The 26,405-nt window shown below is 37.6% G+C and overlaps 1 protein-coding gene across 1 annotated transcript in view; it reads left to right on the top strand.

The window, feature by feature from the left end:
- Culd (CUB and LDLa domain) overlaps positions 1-26,405 on the top strand; it is a 374,725-nt gene that overhangs the window by 226,943 nt on the left and 121,377 nt on the right. The window contains exon 12 of the mRNA XM_068226057.1: positions 23,664-23,786. Coding sequence (XP_068082158.1) covers positions 23,664-23,786 — 123 coding nt within the window. The remainder of the gene's footprint in view (positions 1-23,663; positions 23,787-26,405) is intronic.

Consider the following 26,405-nt stretch of genomic DNA (forward strand, 5'->3'; position numbering starts at 1 on the left):
AACTGTTTAATGAAACTTTTCACTGACAGAATTTTGCTATTGTAAACGGCAGTCTTTCTGTAACCTCCGCGGGTTTCAATAGGTATAAGGCATCCTTCTTTCTTAAAACGTTTGAAAACCCCTTCAACCCTATGTTTTGTAATGCCAAGTACTCCTAAAAAGGTTTTCCTGCAAACTTGAATTCTATTTCCTGCCATGTTTTCAATGGAATATTCAAAAGTGTAGCCTTTATCACCACGTTCCCCACTATCTGGTCGGTGTCTAGCTGGAGAATTCGACGAACAATACTTCGTTATGAACGCATCTTGACTCTGCTTTGTCACTACAGCATAAAATGCTCTGTGGAATTGCTTTATGTCCATCATTCTCAGGAGACTGCAGTTCTTCTTCCCTTTATGACCACAGCTTGGAAATACTGGTAATTTCTTTGGTCCATACCTACACAAAAACAATTAAATTAAACAGTAACACAAACTCGTGTTTCTACTAAACTATTACCATAATAAAAGTTAGGTGGAGCATTATTAATTTTCAAAGAAATGAAACTACTAACCTCACTTTCTTCTCTTTTGCACGTTTCCATTCTTCTGGTCTGGCGACTTTCTTCCTGCTTTTATCAGGAGGAGTCTCTTCTATATATTTCTCCATATCACAAAGTAAACTTTAGATGTATAATTACCTAATTCCTTTTACGGTACAATAAAACTATTAACAACAGCTAAAAGTTTCTAGTACAGCAATCGTTCATATCACACAATATCAACAACCACTGTTTACTCCCAGTTCCCACAAACATCTGTGCCAGTCACGTGAATAAATTGAAACTTATGATTGGTCGACGTGGAATTGGTCGATTTTGTTACCAATGCCTTCAGGAGTTGGACGTTTATGTAACTTAGGTTGATTGTATAATACTAATTTAACACGGTTATGGCCGATTTTGATACTAACTAATCTCGTAATTAGATTCCCCATATTTTTTACTGTATGAATCGGCAAAAACTCCGATTTTTAAAAAAATGGAGTTGGCCATGTTTGCAACTAGGCTACTCATATACTCACCCCAAGCTGAATACACAAACCAACACCTCTTATAATTAATTTTCAGGCTTATCTCACCTAAAAGCTCACTAACTTACCTTTTTGCTTCACAGTTTCGTTATACGTCTGTGTTGTTAAACAATGGAGGGCTAACACGAAGTATAGCTGCGACTCTGGAACTAGAACGTATTTCGCGCCGTGTAAACTGCCATGCGGAGGCCTTATTACTAATCACGTAATGTAGACAACGGTGTTACATATTCCACCGTTTGTATTCGAATTATAGTCAAGCTTATCAGAGGCTCAGAGCAAGGTATTGATTAGATTGGATATTTTCAGTTTGCAATTTCACCTTCACTAGCACCAGAACTTGAAGAATTATCGGCGTTCTCTAGTGCGGATGTATTTATGAAAATAATTCAAAGAAAAACGATACATTTATGGAAAACCCGATATATTGTGCGATAAATTGAATCAAAATTTCGGTATCGATATACCGATAAATCGAGAGGAAAATATCGGTATTTCGTAAAAACCGATATATCGTTGCCATCCCTACCTAGGCCTCCCCAAGACCCAGCTCAGAGCCTGGTTGTCAGTTTCGAGCTTAAAATTGACATGCTCTAAATACAAGCAAAATTTCTCCAGTGCGAATAATACAGCCAAACCCTCAAGTTCATATATCGAGTACTTAGACTCCAGGGTAGAAAGGGTTCTAGAGGCGTATGCAATCGGACGTCTCCCAAACTCAGAGTCCTGCAATAAAACAACCGCAACCGCGGATGAAGACGCGTCGGTTTGAAGAGAGGGAAATCAAAAACAAGAATATTTACTAGGGTAATCGAAATGTTTGATAAGGGGAATATGAAGTGAAGGATCAAAATGAAAGGAAATACAAGAATTTAAAGTGTCATAAATAAGCCCCATAGAAGAGAAAGAATCGTATCCAAGAATAATAGGAAAGGGCAAATTTTTTACAATATCGAATGGATAGGACCAATTACATTTCTGTATTTTCAAAGAAAGGTATACCGTACCCAGAATATTTAGGGAATGATTTGAAGCAGAATTACATTGTATTGTATAGTGAAAGGAAGTATCTGAAGTATTTGATCGAGATCCAGTAATTCCAGGGAAAGGAAGTGATCAATTAATGTGCGAGTAGACCCATTGTCCAATAAGGCTAGAGAAGGGAGCTTGTTATGTAAAACAATTACAAAAGAAGTATGGAGAAGTAACGAATGCAGAGCAATATTGTTAAGAAGTGGCAGATTTTGACCATTATTGCCCAAACTGCCTATTGACGCAGTCTGTTCTGGTTCCCCGATAGGGGAGTAGGACATTGTTTTGCAATATTTCCAAATCCTTTATACCGTTAACATTTCAAGGATGAGTTGGTGGAAGAGAAGGTAGGAGTCGAATCGCTGCAATGTCTATATGGTCTTGGCAGAGGGGTATTAGATGGAGTCGATAACGGTGGTTGATTAGGCAAAGGTGGAGGAGGAACGGTAGCATAATAAGAGGCATTACTGTATGAATTTAGTGTATCTGCTTGTGCTATATTATAAAGACGAGCAATAGTAGTACGAGGGGCAAAGGGGTTAATGAGTTGTTTAAAGGAAGGTGAGGCAAAAAATTGTACAACAGATACTAATTCAGCAGGGTGAGTGGCAATAGCTAAAACATTGCTGAAGGTAATTATTGTGTCTAAATAATCATAAGTTGATACATGTGGATACCGATGACTACTGATAAGTTCATTACTCAAATTATTCCGAATTTCATATGGCAAAAAATGACGACGTAATTCATTTTAAAATCGTTCCCATCCCTGAAGACGATTCATATTTTCCAACCAAAACTTTCTCATAAACGTTGAAATTTTAGGGTATAATGGATTAAGCAATTGTGTAAATGGAGCATGTTGCGTAAGCAAGAACTTTCATGCTGAAAATAGCCATAATACTAAACTCTTAGGGTCTGTAGCGGTTAATTGGGGGACTTGATGAAGTGCTTGTTTGATAATGTGAAAATTAACAGTGTTATTAAAGGAAGTGGTTGCCTGAAATACGGGGTCATTTTGATAATCTGGCAATAGAGGTGGCATTTTGTATGGAATGGTATTCCCCTGTATGTTATGAACAGGATTTTTGGACAAATTGTTATTAGTAGTAGTCATAGGTGGAGTATTTAATTCATGACAAATAGGGGAATTATGATCGATTAATTTGAGGTTAGGTAACAATTGAAATTGAGAGGTTTTTGCCTTAGTTGTATGTTATTAATGTAAAAGAGATTGACAAATTCATCGGAAAAGTGCGCAGTGGAATATAGCCCAAAGGGATCCGGGACGTAGAGGATGATAATAAGATATACAACTAAATGAAAAGATAATTTTGATAATAATAACAACAACCTTTTACTAGAATAGATATATGTGTGTATACAACCGAATAGCGGGTACAAAGCATAACAAATATAAATCGATGGGTTCTGAGACAAATACTGAAAGTGTATGATATATGTTTAGTTTAAAAACGTTATATAGTTAATACAGATGCATAGACATGGAAACACTTTTGCCAAATCATTAACAAGTCTCATAAATTTAACTGAATAAGTAACACAGTTCAAAAGAATCAACAGTGAGATTGATCATACGATAGTTATGTTTATTACAAGTCAGTCCTAAAATACCTAATACCATACAATCGTACAAAATTTCAAACAAGATGAGGGGTGGAGGCGGGACGGGAATGAGGGAACAGAGTGACGCGACTGACGCGAAAAGAGCTCTAATAGGAGTAATGGCAGGCACATGAAGATAGAATTTGCTTGAAGAGTGGAGTATTTCAAAATACGGTAAAGCATGTAAGTTCAAGCTAGCATTAAGGATCATTAGCCAAAAACACAAATTTTAACAGCACCAGTCGAAGAGACTAGAGAACCAGCTCTGTCCATGTCCAGTGTGGTGTGCTCGCACATCCAGAGGGGAACGGCCTCTCGTTCAACCTGCCCATCTGGGTGATGTGAGGCGTATTTATATAATCGACAGTTCATTCTAGAATGTGTGAGACATTAGAGCGACGTCAGGTGAGCGATTTATTTGGCAAGCCGAACCTGTCCTTGGACACTCCCGGCACTAAAAGCCATACGCAATTTCATTTTGATTACTTCTGTAGGCTAACTGTCGACTTCCAAGACAGCGAGGAAACAAGGAGGACAAGTAATTACTTGAGAGAGGCATATTTATTACCTGGGAAATGTTCGGAAGTTATCCAGGTAGAAGCAGGCAGTAAGAGCTGGGGACCAGAAAATTGTCAACTTCTTTGAAAAGATAAAGTAAAATCTCACAATATGCACTGAAATAGCTTTATGAAAGTGCTGAAAGCATCCATACATAGGTAACAGAACCAAAGTTTCACTTATGATCACAGAAAACAATTATTTAAGAACAATTATTAATTTTCATAGGGGAGTCTAAACTTTCTGACACTAGTGTACGTGACCTCACATAACCCAGCAAACAAGAGAGAAGACCAAAAATAATGACACCAGCAGATCCACTACAGACCACATAACAAGGATGAGGAAAATAACTAATCTCATACTGTTAAGGATAATGGTTTTTCCAAGCAAAGGTAACCTAGGCAGAATCAGTTGGAGACCTCTAGTTAGATTAGATGTAGGGAGCACTATAGTCTGTCATCAACAACCCATCTACTGAGCAACATAGAGCCAACAATAACTCGAGGATGGAAAATAATTAACTCACACCACCACCATTAACATCAAGGGAAGTACGGAATGGGAGTAGTTTGGATAAGAGACTCAGGAGGGACACTATCTGGAATCAAATAACCAACCTACTACACAGGATTACTAAAACAATTCATTCTATAACAGCACATCCAATTAAAATTAAAAGGCAATGAAAAACACCTCAAATTAGATGACAAAGAAGGAAAATAAGGAGCAGTGTCCCGCACAACGTACACCACCGGTTGCCTCTTACAGGACCTCGGCGTGATCCGGTATAAACAAATAAGTGACATCCACCATCACCCTGTCGCTTCACGGCTAAACAGGTACCTCCTATCCCCCCAGGAGATCAGGCAAATAAAATATAATGGTGGAATACGAGGCAAGTCCGTGGAAAATGCTCAAAGAACTACTGTATGAAGAAGGTAGTAACGCTGCTAATTGACCCCATAATCCATTAGCAGGAAGATTCCAGTACTGACCAGAGAATACTAGCTAATTCCATACTTAACTAGTAAACCCACAGAACGGTAAGATGACCAATCAGTCATGTCAACAGACACTAAGAGATCCACTGAGGAAAAGAAAACACCATAGAGTGACAGATAAATATTAAATGATTTTTACGAGTAGTACAAATTAAACACAAGACATCAGAACAACAGGTAATGCAGGAAGACAGGAGATGAAGGACCCAGAACACTCAAGATCAGACAAGATACTTTAGACAAGATGAAGTTATTCCATCAGAGTTATAGACCCATGCAAGGTTTTTTTTCCAAATCTGCAGTACTGGGACACAGAGATAAATTGAAGGCAACACACCTCCCATACCGATGTGCCATAACCACCGAATTACACAACCCAATAACAATAACACAACCATAATGATATTCAACGAACATGCCTCAGCCCACGAGGGATTAAAGGACCACTCACTATCCTCAACATGCCATGAAGCCATCGGTGTCGTCCCATTTGCGGTCAGTCTCATTTGCGGTCAGTCCCATTTGCGGTCACTTAGGTAGATTACAAAACTAGTTTATTTTTGACGGGTGAGGCATTGTCCCATTTGCGGTCACTCTTATCAGTGGGGATATGGAATTCCCTACTGAAGGACTGGTGCAGGCAGACGGCCTATTAAATAACTGGCGACAACTGCGTGCTAGGTTTCGGAAGCTGAAACTCATTAAATGAATTATGTTTACCGCTTGAGTACGATGCGTTAATATCGGGACAAGGAGACTAAATAGGACTTATCTGTACCTTTTATTTAGGGTTAGCAGATGGTTATGGGTGTAATCAAATGATTTTTGAAATGCAGGACAAAAGCAGGGCATATTAAACCGTTAAACTTCTTCAAATTCAAAATAAATGTTTTGCTGTAACACTCTAGTTCATCGACATTGCGACCCTTTTTGGGTTGTGTCTTGATTGCGGACAAGGCAAAAACCGTCCAAATTCCGAACAACTAAATATACCCTCTCCAGATTGCGAACAAGAGATTAGTGTTGACGTGGGATACATAAAACAGATACAATTTTCAAAACACTCTCATATGAAATTTTTGTTCTAGTAGTTGTAACATTAACTGGTACATTGGGATGTTTTAGATAACCCAACAATATTTATTAAAAAAAATTCCTTCTGAAAATGTTTAATAATTTAGTTTGGGGTAATCTTATGATTTAGAATATCCTTTTTATTGTATAAGATAACTAGAGGGGCATTTGTTTATGGTGGATTAGTGAGAGTTGTATTATTATTATTATTATTATTATTATTATTATTATTATTATTATTATTATTATTATTATTATTATTATTATTATTATTACGGAGATATCGGTGGTAGTTAGAGGTGAAAGAAGGTGCGGGCTGGAATGGGTCTAACTACAAGTTCGAAAGATGAATTAAAATTTCAACAAAGGTTATATTTTCAAAACTTAACAATGGTGACATAGAATTTAAAAACTGAACAAGTCAACAACAAGCCAAAATCAGATACAAAGAAATTACAAGTGTTAGGAGATTATTACAAGGTCTGGGCTTCGAGCCCCGCAATCACAATCCTTGAGCTATTAGCCCAACTTTACCAAGGTACAAAATTGAACAAAGGGGCAGAAAACCCCATCCTGCCAAGGAGCACTTGCTCCTAATAACAATGTTAAGCCTCCTAGAGGCACACAGAGATCAAATTTAGGAAAGAGCAGACCCGCTCTCAAAGTTCAAGCCTATCAGGAGGCCATAAGCAGACTTCACACTAACTGCCATCAAGGCACACATATAATGGTACAGGGGTACCTCGTACCCAATCTACTGGGCCTGCTCAGGAAGGAAAACAAAACGAGTTAAATAAATGGCCCAAAATACAAAATTGAATGGAGGCGATTACTTGCACTCCTACACTAAAGTTTGTTTTAAACCTATGTGGCGCTAGGCCGCTAATACAGGGGCTAATCCCAAGCTAGGGAGGTGACTCGAATGAGAAAACTTTAATACATTAAGGAAGAGAAGAAACGGTTATGAAAACGTAGTCACCTCAATTTCAGAAATGAAGGGGTGCTCGAGAGGGTAAAGCACTCTCTATCCCCGCTTTACAGTAAAAGAGATTTGTAGATTTTACATAAACAGAAAAGGAATTTACATTTTAAAAAGATAGGTTACATATTAAAGGATTCGAACCCTCCCCGAGAGTTAGACTGCTGAGCTAGCAAGAAATAAAGATGTTAAAAGGCCATTACCTTGTAGAAGAACTGCTGCTTGAAGAAAGAGGCGCTTCCCGCCCTCTGCTACATATCCACACACTGAGTTAGATGTTATACTAGTGGCGCGGAGACAAGAAAATCAGCAGTTTTTATACCCTCTTGGAAAATTCGAGACCTTTCAAGAATGAGTAGACACACCCCCTCAACTTTATTGGATAGCTTAGAGCTGCATATCCATATCGAAGAAGACATACACTATTGGTCAAAATTTAATTATATAAATTCGGGATTGGCTAAGTTCAAAACTGACGGAAGGAAGGATTAATATTGCCAACCCAAAAAATAAAAGAACAAAATTTAGTAAAGACAACAACTTTTGAATACAAAATTTCTTCAAGAAAGTTCATTCCTTCGCACCAGAGTGCGTAATCATAGTTTTTAGTAGAGACATCTGTTAGAGAATGTCCACACTTCTTGATCCATGAAAAACAAAAACACTTCAAAATTCACACAGAGCCATCTTCTGAGAAACTGTTGAGTTAATACAGTTTTTTAAAGTTCAGGCTTTCTCCTGTAGAGGAGTTTCGATTGGCGCAATATTTGAACTAGCGGCGTGGAGATATACCGCCCGGTACAATTATTATTATTATTATTATTATTATTATTATTATTATTATTATTATTATTATTATTATTATTATTATTATTATTATTATTATTATTATTATTATTATTATTATTATTATTATTATTATTATTATTATTACTATTATCTTTTTGTTGCTACTAGGTCTTATGGTGACGATGGGATAGGAAAGGCCTAGGAGTTGGAAGGAAGCGGTCGTGGCCTTAATTAAAATACAGCCCCAGCATTTGCCTCGTGTGAAAATGGGAAACTACGGAAAATCATCTTCAGGGCTGCCGACAGCCGAACCCTTAAGCTGCCTGTTCCTGGAATTCGGACGAAACGCTACTCGGGCGCTTCGACACCTCAACACGCGCACAGCTATGAAGATTGGTGTATTTGCTAAAATACGCTCCTTTTGTAGACTATTGGCAGCGTCTGTCTTCGGATCCCATGTAAAAATTCTATGGTGATACATTTAGGGTTACCGAGCGAGTTGGCCGTGCGGTTAGAGGCGCGCAGGTGTGAGCTTACATCCGGAAGATAGTGGGTTCGAACCCCAGTGTCAGCAGCCCTGAAGATGGTTTACCGTGATTTCCCAATTTCATACCAGGCAAATGCTGGGGCTGTACCTTAATTAAGGCCACGTCCGCTTTCTTTCCCACTCCTAGCCCTTTCCTATCCCATCGTCGCCATAAGACCTATCGGTGTCGGTACGACGTAAAGCAGAGCCTAAAAGTAAAATAAGTCTTTCTTTCTTTCTTTCTTTCTTTCTTTCTTTCTTTCTTTCTTTCTTTCTTTCCTTCTCTCTTTCTTAATCCGTTTACAGTCCAGGGTTGTGTTTTCCCTCGGACTCAGCGAGGGATCCCACCTTTACCGTCTCAAGGGCAGTGTCCTGGAGAGTCAGACTTTGGGTCGGGGGATACAACTGCGGAGGATGACCAGTACCTCACCTAGGTGGCCTCACCTCCTATGTTGAACAGAGGCTTGGGGGGGGGGATGGCAAGATTGCAAGGGATAGGCAAGGAAGAGGGAAGGAGGCGGCCGTGGCCTTAAGTTAGTTACCATCGCTGCATTTGCCTGGAGGAGAAGTGGGAAACCATGGAAAACCACTTTGAGGTGGTTGAGGAGGGAATCCAACCCCCTCTACTCAGTTGACCTCCGAAGGCTGTGTGGACCCCGTTCCAGCCCTCGTACCAATTTTCAAATTTCGTGGCAGACCGGGGATTCGAACTCGGGCCTCTAGCGGTGGCAGCTAAACACACTAACCACTACACCACAGAGGCGGACCATGTAGTGTTTATCCGACATAATTTAAAAAAATCAGCCTTAAATCGCCCTTGAGAGGTTTCTTTACCTTCTGGCAGAGTAACATGTAACGTCAGGATTACAGTCAACCAACCTAATTAGCATCAAATCGGAATGTCTGCGCATGATAGTTGAGACCGTACTACTACTGTTTTTATTTATTTATTTATTTATTTATTTATTTATTTATTTATTTATTTATTTATTTATTTATTTATTTATTTATTTATTTATTTATTTATTTATTTATTTATTTTCCTCAAGTTGTAGGTACAATTGAGGGACCGTGAATGGCGAAAGGTCTCCCTGCTGCATGGACGTTGGAAAACTCCAACAGGCTGCTGATAACTTTAAAGTGATCGCAAATGGGACACGAACTGGTCTTTCTTCACATTCCTGTTTTCTTCCGAACTTGAAGTGACCGCAAATGGGACAAATTTTGCTGTGACCGCAAATGGGACTGACCGCAAATGGGACACAACCAAGCCATCATGCCACCCCAAAATGTAACTCCAAAAACAAACCCACAGTACCGTAACATCACCAAACCCAGGACCAGAACCATACCCTCTAGGTTTAAAAGTTGCTTCACTCCTCAGGTTAAGGACCCTTCTTGCATAACACAACACCACAATAACAAGTAGATAAGGTAGGGATACATGGAATCAACTGAAAATGGAACTAGATACAATAAGGATAGGTTAACATAATTTTTCAATAGACGTATTCCAGGTACATACTGACTGTGGCAGTGCACAAAACTGACTATGCAGAGAACTATCAGACACAAGAAGTACTAAGATATCAACCAGCATTTACACCAGGATGACAACAAGACAAATTTTTCCGGAACGACAAGTTTTTTCTTGCTAGTGGCTTTACGTCCCACCGACACAGATAGGTCTTATGGCGATGATGGCATAGGAAAGGCCTAGGAGTTGGAAGGAAGTGGCCATGGACTTAATTAAGGTACAGCTCCATCATTTGCCTGGTATGAAAATGGGAAACCACGGAAAACCATCTTCAGGGCTGCCGACAGTGGGATTCGAACCCACTATCTCCCGGATGCAAGCTCACAGCCGTACACCCTTAATCACACGGCCAATTCGCCCGGTGAACGACAAGTTAGGTTAATTAATCCACAACAGAAAATTCACGAGGTGGAAAAACTTGAGACAGGCCACTCACAAGATGAATACTCTACAACCAGGTGACAGGGCTGATTCCAGAGAATAGTCCACCCAAGTAGGATAAAGTAAAGTATAAAATAAAACTCAACCATTTGTTTTTATGATAGATAAAACATGATATTTTACTACTTTTATGATATGTATTAATTTATTGATGGCTTTCAATTTTAATTGTGCTTAATTGAACCTTTATATAGAAGCTAAATTCATATATTTCTCATTAGCTTTAGGAATTCCTGTTTATTATGATGAAAATTTATGAAAATAATTACAGTAAAAGTTAATTCTAATGCTCTTTCTCTTCGCAGTAAGGTACTTATTTATTAACAGTTTATGTAAGGTGTAATAAAGCGACAAATTTATTGCTGCAGGCCTTGTAAACATGTGACGAAAAAAGGTATAAAAGTTTCTGTAGACGAAAAGTGCGTGTGTCAGTTTGAATAAAACTTAGTATGCAAAGTCAATACTGCACATCCTTTCAATCTGCTATATCATTCGTTTAAAATTTCAAATTAATTCATACGAAGCTGATAGTAAAGTATGCTACGTGGCGTGTTTATGGCGTTCTTGCGAACAGGCGACCGGGAAGTTCCCCACTGCCCCAACACGCTGCCCACAGGATTTAGTTTCTGCGCCACACTCACTTGTAAAGCGCATATTTTAGAACAGCAATTGGTGTTCACACTGAGGTGATATTTAATAATGCCGCTTACTTACAAGGAATGTTATAAACGGTACCGCGAGAAGAAAGACGATACCTACCCAGTTACATGTACGCCGCCAATAGGTACGAGAATTGGTGAAGAAGTACAGTGCTCAGAAAAAACTTCAGGGCTTATCAACAGTTACTTCCTGTTTACAATTCCAACAACACAACCGTCAACGTTGATTGCAGAGCAGAGAACACTAACATCTGGTTAAAATGCAAATAAACATTGGGGAAAGCTGTAAAGCGTTCGGAGCAGGCTTTACCAATGAGACTCCAGAAGAAACGGGAAGTTGTTTCTGCGCTGAGTGTAAAATTTGGTGTATGTTCATCTACCTCCGGTAAGCACAGGAACTCTTCACTTCCAAATCAAGAACTTCTTAAATTTCTCAATCTGGATGATATCAGTTGGCCATCACCTTGAGCAAGGGATTTTATCTCCGTAAAAGTGAATTCTGGACAAAAATTAAAAAAACCAGAAACGTTTCATGTGCGTCACAACGCAAGACGCATACAGAGATTTTAAACAAGAATACCCGCATCACGCAATCGGTCAGTCTTCTGTTTGCGGACTTCGACCAAAGTACATTTCTGTGCAATACCAGGAACACATGATAACGTACTCATTATGTGGAGTCATTAAAAAATGTATAGTTCAGGCAAGAAAAAATTATTCTGAAACTACTACCACACACTCTCTACATCTAGACTACAAGATCGAAGCAAATTACAAAAATCCACCCCGTGATACGGCTTTTGAAGTGGGTGACTTCGTACTGGAAAAATACAGCGAAAAGAAACATTCAAAATATTATGTTTGTACCTTAACTGAAAGTAATGCTGATACTTATTTTGTAACCAATTTTCGCAAGTGCGACGATGAAGCTGAACTATTTTGTGAACCATCGACGAGAGAAGAGTGCATTTTAAATGTAAGTGAAATCGAAAGAAAATTAGCGGTGACTCGTTTTACTCATGGGAAATGGTATTTTGATGAGTCCATACCAAAAGCAGAATGAACAAAAATTGTCTTTTCATTTTCATTCATGTAGGTTACTTAAGTGTTGAATGTTCAGTTATTTTTAAATATTTTAGTTCATTTTACATTGACTATCATTAGTGTTAGATAAATGTGTGACAATTCACAAAAACATTTGACTTTATTAAATAGGCCACATGTCAGTATCTGTAGTTATATACTGTACCGTACCTTATTATTATTATTATTATTATTATTATTATTAGGAGGAGGTGGAGGAGGAGGAATGAAGCTTGTAGTTTTATGTGACCGATAATCTCAGTATCATAAGCTATGGGATCTCACTTCTTACACGAAATCCGAACCACCGGTCGTGACTTTAACCTCGAAAATCACACATGCATTAATTGGGACTCGAACCCAGTCCGTCTTGATGGTTCCACGCAGCTTGACCGCTGCGCCATCACGTCCCTTCTTTATTAATGCTGCGATATTAAATATACATTTTATCATTCAGTGATCGTATTTGATGCGGAGTTTCAGATTTATTAGCCCCTCATGCCATGTCCCCATAGCACTGATTCGCATGTGTAATCCTGCGACGTTATCAAGTAAACACGCAACGATCATCTTTAACTATATTATGCAAACATGACGCAACTTACACATTTTTTTTTTGCAAAATGTACCTTTGTCCTTCTTGTAAACAATATCGTGACGTTACCAATAATTTGCAGAATTTAGAGAAAACGTGAAGGTATGTAAAGTTCAAAGTCCGTAGCATGTAAACACCGATCGCTAAGTTTATAATTTTATAAAATCGCATACATCAGTTTTACTACAATGAAATTTGTGGAGGTTATTAAGTATCATCTAGACGTCATTATGCACAAATTTTAACTTGTTTAGATGGTAAGTTTCATATATATGATAAAAGGAAATGTACAAATGTAAACACGCGACGCCTGGAATTGGCCTTAAAAGCAAAATATGGTATCTGACCCAAATCCTTCCCATGCCAAGGATGATTGGTAAATGTATAATTTCAGTGGTTGGGTGGTTCATTTGGCAAGGATCATTAATACGTCTTGCCAGAAGTATACTCACCTTACCTAAATCCCAGGGTGGGTTGGGACTAATTGACGTCAAAGGGAAAGCAAAAACCTTGATTCTAACAAGAAACTTAAAGCTGTTTCACAGAGCAGGGGATGATAAATCGAATCACTTTCTCACTAGACGGTGCAGTAGTCAACAGTGCATTAACCCCCCAGCTTATTATGACATCCATCATCATGCACCTCACGCAAGATATCTGAGCGGCAAGTTAAGTTATATGCCAAAGGACGTTGTCTCATCTCAAGCAATCAATCAGTCAATACTGATCTGCGTTTAGGGCAGTCGCCTAGGTGGCAGATTCCCTATCTGTGGATTTCCTAGACTGTTCTTAAATGATTTGAATGACATTGGAAATTTATTGAACATCTCCCTTGGTAAGTTATTCCAATCCCTAACTCCCCTTCCTATAAATGAATATTTGCTCCAATTTGTCCTCTTGAATTCCAGCATTACCTTCATATTGTGATCTTTCCTACTTTTAAAGATGCCACTCATACTTATTCGTCTACTAATGTCATTCCACGCCCTTTCTCAGCTGACAGCTCGGAACATACCACTTATTGCAAGAAATCAGCTTCATTTTCCGTATCAAATTCTAATCACAGAGGCTTACAACAATTGAAAATCATCCACCATTTTGATACTTTTTATTTGCTTTTTAGCAAATTAATTATAAACAGTACATATTTCGTTCTTATTTGAGAACATCTTCAGCTGTTGCTTAGCTTAGGTGAATTACTGAGTTTTTAAGTACATTATTTTCAGGTACCTTGTTCCCCTTAAAAATTATTTGAATATAAATTGAATTGAAATTGAAATTAAAACTATGTGGTGGTTAAATGGGTGAAATGAGATGGGATGGATACATAGTTAGCCTACTTAAAATCTATATCTATTCATTTGAATAGTTGTTGTAAAAATTTTTTCAAACTCTGCTACACTAAAATTATTCCGCTTGTCTTCCTGTTAAAAAGTTTTTATTGAAATGTATGACTCTTTGTCACTGTTCTAAATATTGTTGAATGTTCACTTCTTTCTCTCCTTTCAAGTTGGCTGTGTTTGTTTTGAGCTTACTTAATATATCTTAAATTGAGTATAATGCGGAACATTGAAGCTGATTGCCGTTTGTTAATTATAAAGGGAGCTTCGTCACAATTTCTGAAATGAAATAAGAAAAATAGGGATTTGCTTTTATGATGAAAACGTGTGTCTTTACAAGGTAACTTAGTGTATGAAATGGTTCCATACCTTACTGTTGTTAAAATCCAATCCTACTGCGACCTTGGAGGAGCTACGTTTGAAGCTGCTTTGCATCTTGTATAATAATGATGTGTGTGTTCTGATGTTTGCTCCACCTTCTTGGAGGGCAAGGCTGTGGAGAGGGGAGGAGGCGTATCGCTTACTGTCACGGCTTCATATTTAGAAGGGATGGGGAGAGTGGATGTGCGAAATGGCGGAGGCTTGTCTGTGTTGTTTGTTTTGCTTAAAGTTTCAAGATTTGATAATATCTCTTCGAATAAATGGTTCCTATTGTCAATTATATCATTCAGGTTATTGTCTTGATTACTTTTTTGTTCCAAATAAATATATAAATTTTGTAATGTATTTAGAAGAGCTCCTTTGTTTATTTTATGCAATGTAGTTAAATTCTGCTCTATAGTTCGAACTGATGTCTGGTTGTACTCATGTGTTGGCCCATCGCAGAAATATTTTGTGCCTTTCAGCATTGACATGTTCTAAGTAACTTGTCGTAAAACTGCACCCTGTTTGACCAACATAAGTTTTTTCACATTGATGACATTTCAATTCGTAAACTCTTGATTCTGAATGTTTGTTTTATCCTAGGGAATTAACACTATTGTAATTAAATAATTTTTGCTTTGTATTATTACCGGTTGAATACGCGATCTTATAAGTTAGTTACCATATATTTTCTGAACAAATTCGTTACTGTATATAAGTTAGGGTTGTTGAACGTGAACTTGGCGTATTTACCTTTCTTTTTTATTTCGGGTGTTAGATTAGTATGAGACTTCTGTTTGAATTTTCTGATTACTTTGTTTAGCATATTTAGTCCAAAGCCGTTGTATTGGGCTTGTTTACGGATAAAGAGCAGTTCTTTTTCTCGTTCCGTGTGTGTAAGGGGTATATTAAACGCTTTATATATATAACTGTAGTAAGCTGACCTTTTTTGTGATTCCGGATGCAACGAGTAGTTCTTTATTGTATTAGGAGTAAAAGTGGGTTTTGTGTGTATCAATTGGATAGGAAAGAACAAAGAAAAAGAGCTAAATACCATCATTGCAGAAGTTGAAACGGCTATACAAAAACTCCCCAACGAAGTTCGAAATGACGTCGGACACGAGGTAGCAAATAAAATTCCATACCTTGTAAAAGGCTTAAAAGTTTCCCGAAACAGAAATAAACCCACTTTATGTTTATCACGAAAAATAAAACAAGAAGAAATGGTAATTACCAAAGCTGATAAGGGGGGGCAATGGTAGTTTTAGATAAGGAGGGATATATCAGGAAAACAGAACCGTTTTTCAGCAATAGAACTTGTTCGGAAATAGATTGAGATCCTACAAATAATACTCAGAAAAGTTAAAAACATTATTAAGAAACGCAACCTTCATGTTAAGTGAGCAAGATGGCCAGAAACCGATTAATATGAATCCTGGTCTTCCAACTGCAAGGGCCTTAACCAAGTTACATAAAGAAGGAATACCCATAAGACCAGTAATAAACTTCCGCAGCAATCCTACTTATAAAACATTGCAATACGTACATACATTCCTAACTAATCATTACGTTTTTCACAACAAAACACCAATAAAAAATTCAGTAGATTTTTGCAAAGTACTCAAGAACTTTAAATTAACACCACATCAAGTAACATGCTCCTTTGGCATCAAGGACATGTATACAAATATTCCAGTGAATGAAACAATAGAAATTATTAGGAAGAATCTAATAGAACACAAGCAACTCAGCCTACCAGAAATAGAGGATTTCATTAATATACTCAAATTCGTTACGAAACACAATTATTTCACTTTCAATAAGAAGATATATAGACAGGAAGGCCTCCCTATGGGACCTCTAGCTTCGGGCATTGTATCCAATATTTATCTTAATTATCTCGAACATACTATTATTTAATAGGACAAATAGAGGGTCTCAATTTATGGATACACTTTGTAGACGACACTTTTGTAGTAATAGATCGTAGAGTGAACAACAGTGAAGATACCCTTAATAAATTAAATACATTTGATTCTAGAGTAAAGTTTACAGTAGAAGAAGAAAAAGAAGGTTCCATAAAATTTTAGATATAAATATAACACGGGATAAGGAAGAGTTTATTTTTAAGATACACAGAAAACCTACTTTTACTCCTAATACAATAAAGAACTACTCATTGCATCCGGAATCACAAAAAAGCTCAGCATACTACAATTACATATATAGAGCGTTTAATGTACCCCTTACACACACGAAACGAGAAAAAGAACTGTTCTTTGTCCGTAAAGAAGTCCAGTACAACGGCTTTGGACTAAATATGGTAAACAAAATAATCAGAAAATTCAAACAAAAGTCACATACTAATCTAACACCCGAAATAACAAAGAAAGTCAAATACGCCAAGTTCACGTTCAACAACCCTAACTTATATACAGTAACGAATTTGTTCAGAAAATATATGGTAACTAACTTATAAGATCGCGTATTCAACCGGTAATAATACAAAGAAAAAATTCTTTAATTAAAATAGTGCTAATTCCCTAGGAAAAAACAAACATTCAGAATCAGGAGTTTACAAATTGAAATGTCATCAATGTGAAAAAATTTATGTTGGTCAAACAGGGTGCAGTTTTACGACAAGATACTTAGAACATGTCGATGCTGAAAGGCACAAAGAAATTCTGCGATGGGCCAACACATGAGTACAACCGGACATCAGCTCACAACTATAGAGCAGGATTTAACTGTATTGTGCAAAATAAACGATGAACCTCTTCTAAATACATTACAAAATTTATATATTTATTTAGAACAAAAGAGTAATCAGGACAATAACCTGAATGATATAATTGAAAATAGGAACCCTTTATTCAAAGGGATATTATCAAATCTTGAAACTTTAGGCAAAACAAACAACACTGACAATAAAAGGATGAACAAAAACGAGCCTCCGCCATTTCGCACATCCACTCGCCCCACCCCTTCTAAAGACGAAGCCGCGACAGTAGGCGACACGCCTCCTCCCCTCTCCACAGCCTTGCCCTCCCAGAAGGTGGAGCAAACATCAGAACACACACATCATTATTATACAAGACGCAAAGCTGCTTCAAACGTAGCTCCTCCAAGGTCGCGGTAGGATTGGATTTTAACAACAGTAAGGTATGGAACCATTTTATACACTAAGTTACCTTGTAAAGACACACGTTTTCATCATAAAAGCAAATCCCTATTTTTCTTATTTCATTTCAAAAAATTATGACGAAGCTCCCTTTCTAATTAACAAACGGCAGTCAGCTTCAAGGTTCAGCATTATACTCAATTTAAGATATATTAAGTAAGCTCAAAACAAACACAGCCAACTTGAAAGGAGAGAAAGAAGTGAACACTTAACAATATTTAGAACAGTGATAAGGAGTCATACATTTTAACAAAAACTTTTTAACAGGAAGACAAGCGGAATAATTTTAGTGTACCAGAGTTTGAAATTTTATAACAACAACTATTCAAATGATTACATATAGTTTTTAAGTATCCATCCCATCTCATTTCACCCATTTAACCACCACATAGTTTTAATTTCAATTCAATTTATATTCAAAACGTTTTTAAGGCAACAAGGTACCTGAAAATAATGTACTTAAAAACTCAGTAATTCACCTAAGCTAAGCAACAGCTAAAGATGTTCTCAAATAAGAATGAAACATGTATTGTTTATAATTAATTTGCTAAAAAGCAAATAAAAGGTACCATATCAAAATGGTGGATGATTTTCAATTATTGTAAGCCTCTGTGACATACCACTTAGTCGAGCAGCTCGTCTTCTTTCTCCCACTTCTTCCCAGCCCAAACTTTGCAAAATTTTTGTAACGCTACTCTTTTCTCGGAAATCACCCAGAACAAATCGAGCTGTTTTTCCTTTGGATTTTTTCCAGTTCTTGAATCAGGTAATCCTGGTGAGGGTCCCATACACTGGAGCCATAATCTAGTTGGGGTCTTACCAGAAATGTATATGCCCTCTCCTTTATATCCTTACTACAACCCCTAAACACCCTCATAACCATGTGCAGATATCTGTACCCTTTATTTACAATTCCATTTATGTTATTACCCCAATGAAGATCTTTCCTTTTATTAACACCTGGATACTTACAATGATCCCCAAAAGGAACTTTCACCCTATCAACACAGTAATTAAAACTAAGAGGACTTTTCCTTTTTGTGAAACTCACAACTTGACTTTTAACCCCGTTTATGATTATACCATTGCCTACTGTCCATTTCACATCATCAAGGTCATTTTGCAGTTGCTCACAATCTTGTAACTTCTTTATTACTCTATACAGAATGACATCATCTGCAAAAAGCCTTAGTTCTGATTCCACTTCTTTACTCATATCATTTATATGTGTAAGAAAACATAAAGGTACAATTATACTGCCTTGAGAAATCCCCTCTTAATTATTACAGGGCAGATAAAGCTTCGCCTATTCTAATTCACTGAGATCTGTTTTCTAGAAATAGGGCAACCCATTCAGTTACTCTTTTGGCTAGTCCTATTGCGCTCATTTTTGCCAGTAATCTGCCATGATCCACCCTATCAAATGCTTTAGACAGGTCAATTGCGATACAGCCCATTTGACCCACTGAATCCAAAATATCTGCTATATCCTGCTGGGATCCTAGAAGTTGAGCTTCAGTGGAATAACATTTCCTAAAACCAAACTGCCTTCTATCGAACCAGTTATTAATTTCACGAATATGTCTAATGTAAAGAGAAAGAATGCCTTCCCAAACTTACATGCAACGCATGTAAAACTTACTGGCCTGCAATTTTCAGCTTTATGTCTATCACCCTTTCCTTTATACACTGGGGCTACTATAGCAACTCTCCATTCATTTGGTATAGCTCCTTCAACGAAACAATAGTCAAATAGGTACTTCAGATATGATACTATATCCCAACCCATTGGCTTTAGTATATCCCGAGAAATTTTATCAATTCCAGCCACTTTTCTAGTTTTCAACTTTGCATCATGTAAATATCGTTGTTATCATATGTAAATTTTAATACTTCTGTAGCCTTAGTCACCTCCTCTATCTGGACATTATCCTTGTAACCAACAATCTTTAAATACTGCTGACTGGATACTTCTGCCTTTTGAAGATCCTCACATACACACTCTCCTTGTTCATTAATTATTCCTGGAATGTCCTTCTTGGAACTTGTTTCTGCCTTAAATTACCTATACATACCCTTCCATTTTTCACTAAAATTTCTATGACTGCCAATTCTGCTTGTCATCATGTTATCCTTAGCTGCCTTCTTTGCTAGATTCAATTTTCTATTAAGTTCCTTCAATTTGTCCTTACTTCTACAGCCATTTTCAACTCTATTTCTTTCCAATTTGCAACTCCTTCTTAGTCTCTTTATTTCTCTATTATAATAAGGTGGGTCTTTACCATTCCTTGCCTCCTTTAAAGGTACAAACCTGTTTTCACATCCTCAACAATTGCTTTAACCCATCCCAGAGTCTGTTTACATTCTTATTTACTGTTTTCCACGGATCATAATTACTCCAGATGTTTCAACAAAAAAGGTTCATAATTGTGTACTGTCTCAACAGTATATAGCTCCTAATGTAATGAAAGCAGCTATGATAATCAACTGGATTTGAGTATGGAGGATTATATCCAATAGCGTACTTCTAGACGCAGTAAAAGAAAGTTTGTATAAAGTAATCCATGACATTATACCGACAAACAGCAGACTTCATCACATTCATATGATGGAGATAGATTTGTGCAACTTCTGTCAATATAAAGACACAATCGAACACAGAATTATAATTTGTGTGAAGATTGGACCGACATGGAATTAATTTAAACAGATGCTGAAGTGCATCTTCGGATGTCCGAACACATGTATCGCACATTTAGTTTACAACCACCACAGCTGAACAGTGCTGTCATGTTACTGTTAGGTTATTATGTCGACTGTGTGCTAAAATCTTCTGAGCCTTGCAGTGAACTCGACAGAATGTCCGAGATAAATGACTATGTTTTAATGTGCATTCAGTGACCGAAAAGGAAGAGATGGTTGGGAGAATATGTAGAGCAGCTAAGTAGTGTTCTGTAAGTGTAAAGTGCTGGAAGTGCCAAGGGTAAATTTAAAAAGAAAATCAAGATAGACTGTATAAAAGTGTGACATACGTTTGTGTGATTCATTCATTTGTTAATTCTTGTCATCCACAGATGGGCATTATTGTGATATTGTGACTTCAAATAATAATAATAATAATAATAATAATTTCGTGTGGGTATTTCTAGCTGAGTGCAGCCCTTGTAAGGCAGACCCTCCGATGAAGGTGGGCGGCATCTGCCATGTGTAGGTAACTGCGTGTTATTGTGGTGGAGGGTAGTGTTATGTGTGGTGAGACTTTTTTTGTTTGTTTTTCTCTATCTAATTCTGTGTCCATTTGTTAAACAGTTGAAATAGTTATATATATTAACTATTATATGTAATTAAATAAGATGTGAAAAAATCAGCCATATAGTACTGCCTAATAGTCCTATTTTTACGACCTCCCTTTCTATCACATTTATTTTTAACTATGACAAAAACATTTTCATGATCACTAATACCACCTATTACTTAAACTGCTCTATAGAGCTCATCTGGTTTTACCAGCACCACACCCAGAAAATTCTTCCCTCTAGTTGGTTCTATCTCTTTCTGATACAGCTGTTCTTTCCAGATAAACTTATTTGCCATTTGTTGATAATGCTTCCTGTCGTTCACATTACCTTCCCAATCGACATTTGGTAAATTGAGATCACCTGCTACAATCACGTTCCTTTCCATATCATTTCCAACATAGCTGATTATTGTATCAAATGTTTCTGAATCAGCATCTGCGTCACCCTTTCCAGGTCTGTACACTCCAAAAACGTAAAGTTGCCTATTATCTTTAGAGACGTGTCTACACCTGGTATTTCATGTTTGACTTCTTGAACTTTTTCGTAGCTTACAAATTCTTCTTTTGCCAGAATGAATACTCCTCCTCCTACTATTCCTCTCCTGTCTACATTGTATAAATCAATATTTATTTTTTTGTTTGTGAATAATTATCTTGCCCTGTTATTATCCTGTTCATTCTACATAATCTGTACTCATAATAATAATAATGGTACTAATATGCAAAAACAAATTTCTTCTGTAGCATTATATCTGTGTAGTTACTGCAATTATGCACGAAGCCTGTCTGTTGCTCCATTCTACCTTGCAGTGTCAGGTATCACAAGGGGAGCAAGTATTATTTTAATGTGTGACTTTTAATGCCGATAATGTCCAAGGACATGTTTGGCTTACTTCTGCAGGTCTTTCTACTCAGTACCCATGGGTGACATCTGCACATATGGAGTGGGATGGTGAGGTAAGGAGAGTGTGAAGTTGGCATGTAGCCTACTCCTGTCGAATAATAATAAGGGGACTGCTCAAGGCTTAATGTTCCTGTCCAACGGATGGATCAGTCGACAACATCATATGCCTTCACTCCATATAAACACTGCAGAGAGGTTTAGAATTGAATCCAAGCTTTCGGCATGCAATCTAGTGATTAGAAATTGTATACCACCACCTCTGCTGGCCATAATTCTGATGGTGATATTTTTTCTACCATTTGAATTTGAACCAGCTAACCATGGTGTAAGACCATACAGACTTGTCACCTTAATAATCATGGCCACTCGGCAGGCTCGAGCATGTAGTGCTTGCTCCCTAGAGCAACGAGGTGATCACCTGTGGACTAAATAACAGAAAATGGGAGTTCTCTATTCGGTGACCTGCAGTTCGTAATATTTAATCCTTTTCTCTTAATTGCGTGCATTGCAAACATAAGAGAGATGTTGAGTATTATGAATCCAAGTGGTTCCCATTCACTATGAAGGAGTATTATAGAAAAATAATTAATGTGTTTTATCTATGTTTCTCCGCACTGTGAAAGGTCAAGAAGATATATCAGAACCCAGACATTGTAAACAATGTATAAATTGATATGTTGCAATTAAATTACCTTCATCCATCATTTTAAAACTAATATTGTACTACGTATCTCAGAACTTGTTATAATGTGTTCCGTATGCATGGGACCTCCAACCTATTGTCTGTGCATATTCTCAAGCAAACCATTGTCAAGAATACCTAAATATTTGTTTCAGGCCTTTCTACTCACACTTTCATATTAATATCATTTACTTTATCAGCTTCTTCTTGAGATTATTTTGGCACAGTTGAGGTAAAGGAACCATGTTCTAAATTCTTGCTGGCAGATTTATATCATGTCAGCACTAAGGATGTCATAACAGAGGACATTATTCAAAAGTTGGTGAATTAAGAACAATAGTGTGCTGAATTCTGCAATTATTAACTGAAATCCATGACTCAAAACAAAGAGAAATTCAATTTGTAAGTTTACACACAGTAGTATGGGGAAAAATTATTCTTATTAGGAACATATTAATGTAATTTGCCAGTTTGAGTGGCTCAGACGGTTGAGGCGCTGGCCTTCTGACCCCAACTTGACAGGTTTGATCCTGGCTCAGTCCAATTGTATTTGAAAGTACTTAAATACATCAGCCTCGTGTCGGTAGATTTATGAGTACGTAAAAGAACTCCTGCGGGACAAAATTCTGGCACCTCGGTGTCTCCGAATACCATCAAATTGTATTGAGCGTGACTTAAAACAACATTATAACCTAATTTTGTAAGAATGTATTGATTAGTCAAGTTGAGTAAACAGCTGATTGATTGATTGATTGATTGATTGATTGATTGATTGATTGATTGATTGATTGATTGATTGATTGATTGATTGATTGATTGATTGATTGATCAATGTAATGTATTGTAGTCATTATTAAAATATTTTAACATATGTTATGTTGTGCTCTACTGATATTTGTTCTGCTCTGCTGGCTGTTACAGACTGGAAGGTTGAACCTCATGATCGGCATTGGTACTCTCATACTCCAAATTATTTCTTTCCAAAAATGGAGCGTTATCCTGATTTAAAAACAGCATCTTTAGTTTTCATCATCAGTAGTCTGGGTACGTAAAGATATCATTATAAATCAAAATTTATTTTTCAAAAATATTTTCATTGCTAGACAAAATAAACATTTGTATAAAATATCTACATGGTAACTCAGAAGGATGCTCAGAATATGAATAACCCATAGAGTGGTCAAAGTACAGCAACTTTCAAATAGGATAACATAGTTTAGGGAAAGCTTGGGAATCTCAGGAATGATAATAATGGACAATATATTTGAATTATTTTTTCCAAAATTCTGTATGTTCCTAAGAAATTCAGAACTGACAATCATTGAAGTAATAGTCATCTGTTTACACAGTGAAGGTAGACAAAGGTCTCTGAATGTTGTTTACAACAGTTATTTGAATTTTCGCCCACCACCTTCAATGTAAGCGTCACATCAGTGTAGTAAATTCTGGCATGCATTACCAATTACACGATGCATCACACAAATCTCATCAGATGCTGCACGTACCCTGGTGAGAAGTGTTTCTGTATCAGGCACAAGTGTCATATACATAAGGCTTTGGATATGCTCCCACAAGTAGAAATACAGAGAAATCAGATAAGGAGAGCAGGCTAGCCATGCAATTGGACCACCTCTTCCAGTTCGGTGCCCAGGATATATGTGACTTTGTACGTCACATACCGTACGAGAAAAATGTGTGGGTGCTCCATTTAGTGGCATCCACATCTGAGTACATGTGAACAGTGGCATAACCTTTAACGGTTGTGGCAGAACATCTTGAAAAAATACAGTATATCACCTCATTCAAACATGGTGGTAGGAGGGTATGGTCCAGCCAGGTGATGGCCGGTACTACTGGTCCATACATTCACTGCAAACTTATGTCGGTTGTCATGTTCAGCTACAGCATGGGCATTGTGCCAAGCACAGATATGGCTGTTACAACAATTAAAGAAGCCATTTCCAGTGAACTGTGCCTCATCTGTGAAAACCACATAGCTTAGGAAATCAGGCTCATTTGCACAATCCACCAACCATTGACAAAATTGCACTTGTCTTAGGAACTCTTCCACAGTCAAACCCTGAACTCATTGGCAGTGATAGTGATGCGGCTGGTTGTCATGTAAGACATGCCACACACTGCTGTGGTAGATTCCCATGTTATGAGCAATGGCACATGTGGTGGTAGATTGCTCTTTTTCTATATGCGCAAGTTCCTCTTCTTTGGCCCTTTGGTAGCCAGCCTACACGATGCACTGTGCGCAATGAACCTGTCTGCCCAAGCCAGTAGTGAATGTTTGAAACATACGGGGCTGTGGATAGCATCTTGTTGGATATTGTTTGTGGTACAGGCATTGAGCTACATGTGCATTACCATTGGCTCTGCTAAAGATGAAATGCATATCTCAGTGTTCTGCAAAATTGTACCAGTGTTCCGTCATGTGTCACCCTCACGGATATCACAGAGACAACAGTTACCTTCCATGCAATACTGTAGTGTACACTACTGATACAGTACTGCACTGCAAACAACCCACTGGTCGCTGGACACACAGATGACTAGCAGACGTAACCAGCCCATGCATCACACGTATTGCTGTAGCTTCTAGTACGACAACAGATTGGTGTAATACCCCATTACACCATAAGCCAAGCTCCACCAACGTTTACTGTGCCTATGTGATTCCTGCATTGAATGTGGTTAGTGAGTCTTTCAGATGCTCAGAGATTTACATCAGGTAGTCAGATATTTCACAGTTATGAAGTGATTGGAGAAAATCTCTGCCCAGGGTACATCTTTTCCTTTTGGCACCTCCATAGATTAACTGTGTGGCATCATCTGTAGTGATTCGAACCCTGTTTGTTTGTGTCCTAATGTTGCACTGTTTGTGGCTCCTTGGATGAATGGTTAGTGTTGCAGCTTTCAGTTCAGAGGGTAGTTGGTTCGATTCTCAGCCTGATCAGAAATTTTAGCCACATCTGTTTACTGGTAATTTCCTTGATACAGGGACGGTGTTTGTAACTAAGCTTGTAGTTTATGTGATTGTTTATATTATGATGATGGCCACAGAAACTTCAGTTTTATGTGGAATCAAAACATTGCGATATGACCTTTCATTTCAAATTACACATGAATTATTTGGTATTTGAACCACAGCCACCTTGGTGAGAAGCCAATAGCTATATCACTCAGCTGTCACAATCCCTGGGTATTTGTATTCGTCTCTGTACCCATCGCTTGCTGTGCACACAACACAGCACAACACAGCACAACACAACACAACACAACACAACACACCATTCTACTAACAACCACGGAAACATGAAATAGTGAATACAACCTTCCACCAGAGTTGGCATCAGGAATGGCATCCAGCCATGAAATAGGGCCAACTCCATATGTTCAATTCAGTTTGCACCCGTGACTATACTTAGGTGTTGGAAAAGCAGCAAAAGACGTATTAGATTTAACTTCTTGCTAACTCACGGAAGGGTTGCGGCGATGCTGGGATGGGGAAAAGTTAGGATTGGAGGAAGCGGATGTGGTCGTAATTAAGGTACGTCTCCAGCATTTGCCTGGTGTGAAAATGGGAAACCATGGAAAACCATTTTCAGGGCTGACACCTTGGAATTGGAACCCACCATCTCTTGAAGGTAAACTTCC

Source organism: Anabrus simplex, chromosome 2 (genome assembly GCF_040414725.1).
Source record: "Anabrus simplex isolate iqAnaSimp1 chromosome 2, ASM4041472v1, whole genome shotgun sequence".
In the NCBI taxonomy this organism is placed as follows: Eukaryota; Metazoa; Arthropoda; class Insecta; order Orthoptera; family Tettigoniidae; genus Anabrus; species Anabrus simplex.